Below are 12,129 nucleotides of genomic sequence, written 5' to 3' on the forward strand. Positions count from 1 at the left end.
TCTTGGCACTTTATTTATTTCCTTTTTTTCTTGAGTCATGATTTCATGTAACCAAGGCTAGCCTCAAACTTGCTATGTAGCCAAGGTTGACCTTGGGCTTTCACCTCCCATGAGCTAGGATTATAAATGTGGGTGCAGCACTTTTCTAAAAGTACCTTTTATACCTTATTTTTAAAGAGAAAGTTGAACTGAGAAACACTGTAAACAAGCATATGTTTAAAAGAAGAGGTCCCAAATAATAATAATATGCTAAAAAAAAAGATTCTACCTTACCCCAGTCAGAACATCTATCATCAGAAACACAATAATAAGTGCTATCATGGATATTTTGCTAAGAAAGTACTCATAACAAACTAATTTAACAACTTTGAAAACCAGTGTGGAAGTTTCTTACAAACTAGAAATAGAATTGCCATGTGACCCAGACACATCATTCCTTGGCATATACTCATGAGACTTTACATCCTGCTACAGAGACACTTAAATGTCCATAGCCATTGCTCCCCTATTCACAATAACTAGACATGGAATAAAGTAGCTGTCCCTCAACAGATGAATGGGTTAGAAAAACATAGCCCACAACTGCAGAGATGAGTGGACTCATGGAATTTCCAGGTAAATTTATGGAACTGAAAGCAACTATGCTGAGTGAGGTATCTCAGGCCAAGACTGGCAAATGCCATCTGTTCTCTCGCACACAGAGATCCCAGGTTTAAATCTTTTCTTTCGTATAGTTATCTTGGGGCACAAGTGGAAACCAGGGAAGCAGAATGGGACTTTTGATAGGGGGAGAGGACACTGTAATTGAGGGAGGACAATGATGAGGTGGAGTTCTGAGGAGGGGAATCTTCACAGCAGGAGGGAGTGGGAATACGGGGAAACCAACGGGTGAGTGAGTTATGAAAAGTTGTACGGAAGCTGCTGTCTCACAACACAACTTTGAAAAAGAAGTCAAAAGATAATAGAACACACGGGAAAAGAGAAAGGAGGGAGAACACCAGGGATGAAATAGCTATGGAAGCTGTGAGTAGAGGAGAAAAGAAGGTATGGGTAAGTTAACCAACCCTAAGGATGTATGCAAAAGCCTTATGGAAACACTGATCAATGCTGAATCAGCCACCGCCAAGGCTCCAAGAGCAGGGAGCTGAATGAACAGGGAGGAACTCTGTGAAATGCTGCCCCTGGATACAGTATGGCCATCACACTCATGATGTCATAGCATCTGTGGCCACTGCACAAAATCAGGCCATCCCCAAATCCCGGCACAAGTGGGGTAGATGATCTCCATGCCCACCCCTTACTGAGGAGTTATTGACAATAGATAGCAGTCAAGGAAGGAAGAATCATTCTTTATTGAGGATGTGGCCACTGCTGCATTTTCCATGCTGCAATGAATGACACCACATCCATGCACATACAAGCAGTACTGACCATTCTTAGTGTAGTTACAAATAAATAAATATAAATAAATAAATGAATTTTGCAGTTCAGAGAAAGGTGTATTGAAATGTATCTGCCAAATCTGAGTAGGGAATTAGGTAATGTAGTTATGAACATACTTTATGTATGTGTGTGTGTGTGTTGTGTGCATGTGTCTCAAAAATAAAGATAAAGGAGATTTTACAAAGGGAAAACAAATGCTTTTTTATATATCTTTCTATATATAGAACCTATTCAGAGAGGGACCTGGAACTGACTTGTGAAGCAACCTTGTTTCTAATTTAAATTTAAATTTAAAAAAAAGAAACCTTGTTTTCCACCTTTTTTTTAAGTAGCAGGCTTCCTTATGGTATTTTCTTACATCTTGTGGATTAGGTAGGAATGGGAAAACCAGAGCACTTTGTAGCCTGTAACTGTCACTGACACAAATGAGGTAAAATAGCAGTTAAAAGGCCTCAGCTGAGCAACAGCTGCAGTCAATGCCTTGTTCTGGGTAATACAGATTTAGGATGGACCCAATGTGCCCTGAGGCTATAGTGCATTACAGTTCCATTGAGGATGCTAACAGTGTTGGAGCAAATCTATATCAAGAAAAGTAGTATCCCCCATGTGCTCTGATTTCTTCATTCTGTGCTATGAACCTTAATTTTATGGGAAATACCTATTAGAGAAAATATAAAGACTAAACAGCGTCATAGGATCAATAGAAAGAAACACTATATTCACATATCAGGACCAGAAAAAAAATTCTGAAACAGAGAATGTGATGGGACCTTGACAGGTGTGAGATGGGACCGCTGATCCATTGACTGTTCACTAACTGGGAAAGACATGTTCGAAGTTCAGGTTTTGATCCTCTTGTATATAAGCATTTAGCTAAAATCCAAGCTAGATCCAAATCTGCAGTGAATGTTTAGCCCATTGCTTACCCAGCTGACAACCTTTAATCAAATGTAAATGCCGTAACAAAGTTGCTTTTGTTGCCTATGTGTGTTCAACCGTATTCAGGCAGAAGAACCATAATGAAGAGTTGAGGTATAACGACATCTATCCATCAAACTTGTGAAGATATCTGTAGATATCTCAGACCTTATAGCCTTTTAGTTTGTTAAAATTGTTTTATTCACATCTTTGAGGAATACTTTTTAACTAATTCAATCTCCATAATTTTGTATTTGGCTCATATTTATTATAAGTTTAAAAATGCTCCGTTTGAGGAGCTGGAGAGATGGCTCAGCCACTAAGAGCAATGCCCGCTTACATCTGTCTGTAGCTACTGTCCCCATGGACCCATGCCCCCTTCTGGCCTCCCCTGGCTCCGGGCACGTACAGGGTTCACAGACATGCAAGCAAAACAAAAACACTCTTCATACTCGTGAAATGAAATGGTACTTTGAAAATGTTTGCTTTGAATCTGTCTGTTCTTCCCATCTCGTGTCATAGACACTCCCATGCTCTGTCATTTGATCCCAAGTTAATTTGCTAGCAGCCATGACGAGGGTCTCAGACTTTTAACTTTGTAGCAACCATATTAAAACAACATGAATACTAGTAGGTAAATAAACAAATAAGCACAATGTAAACTTATTGCGTCTTATATAATAAAGCCATTGGCTGACAGGCAACACATGCTAAAATTGGAGAGATTCTATTTTAGAAATGGAAAGCGTCCTGGTGCCCTGGTCTCTCTCTCTCTATCAAGAAAGTCTTTGTTGTTTGGGGCTGGCATGAGGCTTGCTGCTGAAGGTTCCACGTTATCATTTTATACTGTGTGTGTTGTAGAGTAGGGGGAAGATGCCTTATGTCTTAAGGGTTTCAAGCTTGATTTTAAGTTACACCACAAAGAGTATGTTATCTGCTGCCATTTGGAGCCATTTTGTTCATACATTTTTTTAAGTTGCATTAACTTAGGACCTCATTCAACTGAATAATGCTCTAAGTCTGAATTCTAAAGTTGAAATTGTTATCACCTTTCACCGGGCCAGTCCAAAACATTTAAATGTTTTTAAGCATGTCATATGTTTGTTGTGAGAAGCAAAACACTAACACTAAAATGTAATGATTAAACTTTTTGTAGCTGACTTCTGTACTCTTGACATGTCCTTCTTCTCAATCATATTATTGTGTACTCTTTTTTATTATACTTGGGATATTTTATCTATACCTGCATTCTTGGTGGTCTCCATGACAAAAAGGCAGTACTAAATTGTTATTTTGCCATCCGTAGTAGGGGGTGTTTTTCCATGATTAGAATAAAGCAGAGGTTGAAAGGCATGAGAACTTCTCTCTGACCATCTGAAGTATCTGGCTGAGGAAGGAAAAAGATAAATGTGTTGTTTTCATTGTGGGATAACAGAAGAATATTTATTTGTCCTGAGAAGCTGTCCCACGGGTAACTTGAGACTTTGCAATGAAGCAATTGCATGCATGAATCTGAAAAGTTCATTGCAGGGTTTATATCAAACAGCATTCCCTGACAGTTAGAAGAATGGTCATTAGGGTCCCTGCTATTCCATATGTAGAAATGCTTCGCACAGATAACAGTGTAGCCTTAATGAATTACTATGGATGATAACACAAGTGACCTCCTTTACTAAATTCTGACCATGACAGCAGAGAACTTTTCTCTATATTAGTTCCTTTAATCCCCGTGCTACATTATGAAGCTGTATTCATCAACCCTGAATTTCAGACAAAGGGACTGAGAACTGGAAAGGCTTAAGGTGACATAATCAGAGTTTCAGTGCTGGCATTTAGCTTGGCTTTTGTGCCACCATGTCTCATAATCGCTTCACAGCCTCATCCTTTCATCCAATGCATGCTTGCTGACCGCAGGCCCTGTAGGAGGCTCTGTTCTAAGAGCTGTGGCCACAGCAGCAAGGTCACCTCCCTCCTAAGCCTCACCTTCTGCTGTAGAAAGTAACTTGTGAACATTCCGTAAGACAGAGGCTACGGCTTATTGTTATAGAGTTTTTGGAATATAACTAAATATTCACAGAATCCATCTATCATCTATCTATCTACCCATAGACAGAAAACACATGCACACACTTTTTAAATCTTATTCATCATGTTACCTATGTATTTTAGACTTTGTAGATTCTGAAAATTAAAAGAAGTGTTGTTTGGTTGTGCGCCTGGCCTTTAATGGCTAAGCCAACTCTCCTTCTTGGTCTCTATTGGGTCCCTCCCCCCAGAGCTCTGGGAACCCCACAGCAGAGGGGGAGGAGGAACTGTGGGAGCCAGAAGAGTTGAGGACACAGGAGAGCATGGGGGAGAGCAGGGTCTGCCAAATCAACTAAGCAGGGGACATGGGGCCTCACAGAGACTAAGTTAGAATCATGTAGCCTGCATGGGTCTGTGCTATGTCCCCTGTATATATGTTACAGTTGTTGGCTTGGTGTGTTTGTGGGACTCCTAAAAGTGGGAGTGAGGGTGTCTCTGATCCCTTTTCCTGTTCTTGGGACCCTTTTCCTCCTGCTGTGTTCCCTCACCCAGCTTTGCTGTGAGGGTTTGTGCCTGGTCTTATTTTATCTTGTGGTGCCATGTTCAGTTGTTACCACTGGAAGGCCTGCTCTTTTCTGAGAGGAGATGGGCAGGGGGTTCTTGGAAAAGTGGAGGGAGGGGAAGCTGTGGTCTGCATGTATTACATGAGAGAAGGATACTTTTTTTAAATTGTTAATGATAAAACTCCTTTTAAGGGTTCTGTTGAGTGTGTGGAGTAGCAGAGAAAAATACCTCCTTTAGAACACACTCAGATACTCCCAAAAACCTCCCACAAGAAGCTTAATTGTTTTGTAACATAGATTGACAGATCCTGCTACAGTTAGAATACATGTTGCAGCCGAGAAATCTCATTGTGAACAAGAAAATATTGATACCCTGTTTTCTGCCATATTCTAAATAGCAAATCCTTCCACAAGAATAAATTAGTATAATTTTGAAGAGAATGACATCAGAGAGTATTTTGTTAAATGCCACATTTTATCTACATAGAAAAGATATAATTTTAAGTTTCCCTGATTGGAAGCTAAGATTTTGTTTTAGCCAGAAAAAAATGTCAGTAAATTCTATGAAACATGTTGCATTATTTAAAGTAGCTGTTTTGGTTTTCAGCAGGAATGGTTTTGATACATAGTGACTTGATGTGTGTCTTTCTCTTTTTTTCCCTTCTGAAGTCAGTTGTCTAAGAGGAGGGATCACTAGCAAGCCAACTAGCTGTTCACTTTAGATGCTTATGTTGCTTTTCCTAGGGGGCCTTAATGCTGGGCCCTCATATAACCAGTGCAAACTCCTTGGATATCTCTCATTTCTTTAGAAGGTGGAGTGGATTTACAAGGCCACCAGCTGGATATGCAAATCCTGCCCGACGGCCCAAACAGTGACGTGGACTTTTCAGAGATTCTTAATGCAATACAAGAAAGTAAGTTTCACTCAAATTTTAAATTCACAAGAGGAAAAAGTATTATAATACTGGGCAAGGAAAAAAAGAACTAGTAGCTTAGATGCTTCAAAACTCAAGACTAATCAACCTATGTTGTAAAAATGATACTGGAGAAAATAATTTTGAGACAAAAAGAGACACTGTAATTGGAGTTAATTTATGAAACTGAACCACAAGATATTGGGGTCTTTGGACAATTCTATGTTTACAGTATAGCTTCAGATCAATTATAACCAAAGAAAAATTCATTTTTAGCAAATCTAAATATTGTTCTTCTGCTCCAGTGCAGAAGAACTATATGTTGGCCCACTAAGCCCAAGTCAAAGCCATACTGTCTAAAACAAATCTGTGGAGACATCAATGAAGGGTCATGTCCCTGAAGTGAGCCCCTCCTTTCTGCACAAATTGATTATCCGTCAGAGGGCTCCCCTTCCACTATTGTCTTCTGTAATTGTCACTCAGAATCCTATTTTAATCAGCACATTTGCTCAATTGCAGATTAAGCGCTGAGCAAATTATTGCCACTTGTTTCATTAACAGCAAATTTTCGATGATGACATCAGTTGTTTTCAGATGATGCTGAACTGGAAACCTTTATATTTGAAGAGCATTTCAGGAAAAACATCTGCATTTTTTTCTACTTTTAAATTAGAGGTATTACATTTTTTGTACCAATTTCTTTCTGTGTATGTGCCTATGGGGATTAGACCCAGGGCTTTTCGAATACCAGGGAAGTGCTGTACTTATAACCTCATCATGCTAAATTTCTTATGAATATTTCTCATCATTTTGTAGTACTTTCCCCATCGTTGTACTGTTTTCTTTATTTTATAAGATAATGGTTTAGTACTCTTTGTGGCATAGTTGAAGGTGGGGAAATTAACAAAGAATTAGGACAAACATTGGATGCCAGATTAGAATGGTGACTGCTATAGCCTTCATTTATTCTTTCCATGAATGAGTTCTGTTCTGAATTTAAACATGTTGAGATGCAGATGAAGCTATATTTGTCTCATTACAGATGGTTGTGAGCCACCATGTGGTTTCTGGGAATTGAACTCAGGACTTTTGGGAAAGCAGGCAGTGCTCGTAACCACAGAACCATGTCTGCAGCCCCGAAAGAAGTGGTTTTAGTTAAGAATATATGAGGACAAGTTATTTATTCTAGATGGTCAATCCTTCATATTAGCTAGTGAGTACAAAAGAAAACGTTTCCCCAGGAGGATGAAAAATCAAATTAATAGACAGGGGACAGAAAATGGCTTTTCATGGAAAGTTATAAATTTATATAATTATTTCATTTGATATGAAGAATGACAAATTGTACAGTTCTCAAAGAATTAAAAATAATGTCTCCACTGGCAAAATTTGGCTCCATATAAATGCTGGAAATGAACTTAATCAATGTGTTTTTAGAACTGAATTAACCTGCATCAAAATGAAGTGAGAGTTTATAAGGAAATAATTTTTTACAGTAATTGGTCATTAGTAGACCTCAGTTAAAGGTGTCCATGTCTAATGTTGCTAGCTATTGCTAGTTTAAAATGATTTCATCTTTATGAATATATCTTACGAATAGAGGAATACAAATTGCTGCTGCACATATTTACAGGAGTTTAAAATAAGATCATGGAGAGTTGCTGGAGAGATGGCTCGGCAGTTAAAAGCACTTGGTACTGTTACAGAGGACCTGAGTGTGCTTCCCAACACACGCATGGTAGCTCATAACTGTCCACGACTCCAGTTCCAGGAGGCCCACAACCTCTTCCTGAGAGGGCAGGCAGATCCCTTGAATTCCTTTGTCAGACGACTTCCCTGCCACCTAATGTTGCTACTGTTTCTCTTTGAGAGCAGGAGCTTCCAAGGGCTTAATGTTTACATAGAAGAACCAGTGAGGAAAGACTAACTTCCTCATACCTCTCCCTCCCTCTTCTGCAGATGCAACACAGCTTCTGCCACAGTAGAAGGAAGATGAGGAGACAGTTTCATTGATCTGGCGCCTCCTTGCCTTTCTGTGACCCCCATTTACTGCAGAAGGTTCTTAAGCTCTAATTCTAAAAAGCTGATGTTTTAAAACAGCATTCCTAAGACAATTAGAAAAAGAAAAATAACTTTCCCAGCATGGAGAGGGCGTTCACCATGAAAGCCCCACCCATAACTGAAGAGCTACCAGCGTTTGTCAGCAGCTGGGAAAGGAGGAGTTAGTTTTCTCTAAGATTGCAGCTTCTGGTATACCAACTAAGCTCCAGTGGAAGGTGTGCACTCGAGGACATGTGGGCAATGCAAATTGGACCTAATGAATTAAAAAAATAAAAGAGCACACAAATTAAGTGGATAGGGGAGGAGAGTAGATATGGAAGGAACTGAGATGTTGAATACGCAAAACATACACATAATTCCCATAGTAATAACACATATGTATGTAACTATTGATATGCTGACAATTAGCTGATTTTTTTAATTTTCAGATAAATATTGAGATCTCCTATCTGCTAGCTCCAATGTCAGTCTTCTCCATGACAGAAAACACAGTGCAGACATAAAAATAGATTTATTATAAACAGTCTGGTGTTAAAATTGAGACATAAACCATCTTTTTCTTTTTTATATTCCCACTTGCTTCTCAGAGTGTCCTTCTTTATGATTCCTCGTGGTGCTTTGAGATCAGTGGGAAATGCCTTCAGAATCCGGTGTTTCAGATGTAATAATATGCAATTTATGGCAAAAATAGCATAGTGACCTGGCACTCTGCAGAACAAATATAGACAGTGGGATTGTGCTGCTGGGGCCTCTCACGGCTTCCTCTAGGACCTATAATCTCGCCTTGCTTTGTCCCCAGCGCAAAGTGCTAGGATTAAAGTATTGCGGTGACAACATGAGGTTATCCTAATGCATTTGGAAAATTAAAGTACACTGAATTGAGTTCTTTGATTTTTAACCCCCCCCCACTTACTTTTAGACTGTTTCTCAAACACACTTACTGTTGGTTGTTTTAAACATTGCTTTTATAGCACTGTCTCCCAATGTCATCCTCTTGCCTGAGTGAGTAGACTCTCTCTTCTTGCCTCCTCTACCACCTAACGCTAAATGCTGACTCAACAAACACATGGCTCATAACTCATAATTAGTTAATCTGATTATTATCCTTGCAATATATTTGTGATCTCTTTTCCTTAGAGAATTAATAATCACTAGCGCCAAATGCCGCAGATGACTTCCCCTAGAGAAGCAGTTGAAGTAACTGTAAATATTTGATGAGTGCAACCATTATCTTTCTCATCATATATAGACAGCCTCAGTCTGCCTGATAAAAGGTCCAGGATATCCCTGGTCCTCTGGTTTTTCTTCTCTGTCCCTGCCCTGGCTTGGAACAGAAAGAAGCAGTTGTTCAAAATTTCCTTTTGTGGACTCAGCCCCCATAGCTGGTATTTTGGTTTCCCAGGCAATTTGAGATCCTTGACTCTTGTTCGGTTACTGTATGTGTCTCTGACACTCTGTTGCTGACCACCCCCCTTTTGAGCTGCATTTCTAATTTCTGAAATAGAGAATCTTCTCAGTAGCTCCCTTGCTGCCCAAACAGACCCAGCCCACCTGCCCTCACTCCCCTTGCTGTACGGGTCTGTTCACACAACTCTTAATCAGTTTGACCCCTGCTGCTGATCCCTGACTATGATCCCATTCAATTGTTGCACTCCCCCTCCCTCTTGTTATTTTTAATTGAGTCCCCAGAGCATTTTGGCTCTCTTCCTCACTTAATAAGCCTAATAGCAGAATTCTACTATGTAGATGGTTATCAAATATTTTCTGTTTGAGAAAAAACATTTAAGGGAGGTGTGAAATCCATTATCAAGTGATCTTATATAAATGCATGTCATCTCTGCGAGGTTCAAGCCATGGATGGAGAAGCCTAACTCCCACTTGAGATGGAGCTCTCTAAGGCAAGGGTCCATGCCCCTGATGTTCAGTGCCTCAACCCCAATCCCTAAGCTAATATAGTACCTAGACATAGTAGGTACTTAAAATACTTGTTGAACAAATAGATTTTTTAATTGGTAAATTTTGTAACCTAAGACTTAAGTTTCTTCTTAGGAGATAGCATAAGTTTGTATATAGAGTATTGCATTACTTTGTTTCTAAAACCTGCCCTGTAGTTAGAGATTAAAATATCAGGGGCAATGCTGGCATGCTGCAAATCCCCCTCCTCTTTTTCTCTGGAGGGTATACCTGGCCACAGTGTTCCCCTGCTTACATGCTTAGGTGCACATGCTCTCCCTTGTTCCTACTTCATGGCTGGCTCACCCACACCTCTGCCAACAGGGTCAGCTGTATTGTGCTGCCCAGGTGGTGCAGGGCTCGCTCTCCTGAGTGTTGCAGCTGCTGGGGGCAAGGGCTGCCCTTATGATTCCAGGGATAGCTATCCCCCACTCATGCCACCCATGCAACCCATCATTTTTAAACCTAAGTTCTTTTATGTTGCTCAGTTACCTTTACTCTGTACTCCCCATCCTGCCTCCTCGCCATCTAGCTGGTGACTCTGCCTTTCTTCTTCTCAGACTCTCTCTGTTCCCAGACGTCCCGTCTACCCTCTTCCTGCCTAGCTAATGGCCATTCAGCTCTTTATGAAAGCAATTGCAGAGACACATCTTCACATAGTGTAAAGGAATATTCCACATTTCCCCTTTTTGTCTAAATAAAAAAGAAAGGTTTTAACTCTAACACAGTAAAACTATATACAATAATAACAATTATCAGCTAAGAATAATATTTACCATGTCCAGTCCATTTGCATTTGGCACATTTAGAGAAAATATTCCATTATCTATCATATCTTAGTCAAAAGTTTTATACCTAAACCATTTTTGTCATAACTTGTATTACCATCCTAAAAATATCATTTTAGATCTTAAAACATCTTTTTAGATACACAACTTAAGCTTTTATGTTTATCAATCATATAAACTTTACGTTTCTTTATTTAGGTTTCTTTTATGAAATTGGTAACAAAGAAAGCTATAAAACTATAACTCTCTAGTCTTCAACACCTACCAGAGACCCAAGAAGGATAAAATGCTACTTGAGTAAATAGGGAGTGCAGAGAAAGCAACTTTCAAAACTATAGAAGTGACAGGAACCTCTGGCTACATGGACAGTCACCCCAAGGTTTCTCAGCAACACTGGATCATCCGTCTTCAGCCTACAGGACTAGAATATCTTACAGACTTTTCTGTAAAGTGGGAATTTTGAAGGACTGTCCTACCTTGTCTTGGCGATGTTCAGTAGTCAACTTTTTTGTGTCCTGTGTGTCCAGTTTGAACAACATACAGTCAGCAGTCAAGGCAAGGGCAGCTCCTTACCTAAATAGCTAACTTTTGCCACAAAGAAAGAAAACTCCTTATAGAGGTTCTTCAATACCTGTCATCATTTTTTCAAGTAGATTGATGCTACCAGGAGCAGATAGTGCTCACTGACAAGAAACACCTTATTTTATTATAATATATTAAATGCCATACTCTGTAGGTCTTTGAAGTGTTTGAAGACCATCTGTCTATCTAAAATATATTTCTGTATGACCTTGAAAACATACCTAACAAGGCCATAAGTTTGATTGTAATGGTGCAATACATTAAACAAGAATAGACACATGTACAATATTAAGAAAATAATCTTAAATATGTATCAACATGCAAAAATTCATAGCAATGTAAAATATTTGAGACTTGTGGTTGTTCGAAAGTAAACTCAACAATCCACCCTTTTATTCAATCCTTTCTATACTATATCCCCCTTTTCTCTTCAGAAAGAAATCTTGAATCTAATATCTTCTGTTTAGTTTTTTTTCTTGACCATGACCAATAACAATTTTTAACCAATACCCCTAAACAATGACAAACATCTATAACCCATCAAATGACCCAAAACCACCCACCCTACCTCCTGAGAATGTGGGTGTCTGTATTCTCTAGACTGCTTCTTGTTGTCTGTGGACAACAATATCTTTATAAAACCCAAGAAAATTGAAATAAAAGTCAAGTCTTGGGAAAACTAACCATAGAATTTGTTGTTCAGTCTCTATACAATGGGAAAGTGTAAGGCTTATTTTTAGTCCTAGCTAGAATAGTCAGTGAGGCTGGACCACCTCAGCCTGGAAGCTGTTCTGAATGCAGAACTCTGAGAAAACTGCAACAGAGGCATTCTGAAAGGCTGGATCATCTGGGCCAGCTGTTTTCATCACTGTCTGGTCACCT

General features: G+C 39.3%; 1 protein-coding gene across 4 annotated transcripts in view; it reads left to right on the plus strand.

Moving 5' to 3' along the window:
• The window catches only part of Ano4 (anoctamin 4), a 401,571-nt gene that overhangs the window by 217,789 nt on the left and 171,653 nt on the right, over window positions 1–12,129 (plus strand). For 3 of the 4 annotated variants that reach the window (XM_021225955.2, XM_040755102.1, XM_021225954.2), the window contains one exon: window positions 5,759–5,863. The exons of the other annotated variant lie outside the window; for it this stretch is intronic. In XM_021225955.2, the coding sequence (XP_021081614.2) occupies window positions 5,759–5,863 (105 nt within the window). The remainder of the gene's footprint in view (window positions 1–5,758; window positions 5,864–12,129) is intronic. 4 annotated transcript variants of the gene reach the window in all.

This window comes from Mesocricetus auratus, unplaced genomic scaffold, assembly GCF_017639785.1.
Source record: "Mesocricetus auratus isolate SY011 unplaced genomic scaffold, BCM_Maur_2.0 Super-Scaffold_100011, whole genome shotgun sequence".
In the NCBI taxonomy this organism is placed as follows: Eukaryota; Metazoa; Chordata; class Mammalia; order Rodentia; family Cricetidae; genus Mesocricetus; species Mesocricetus auratus.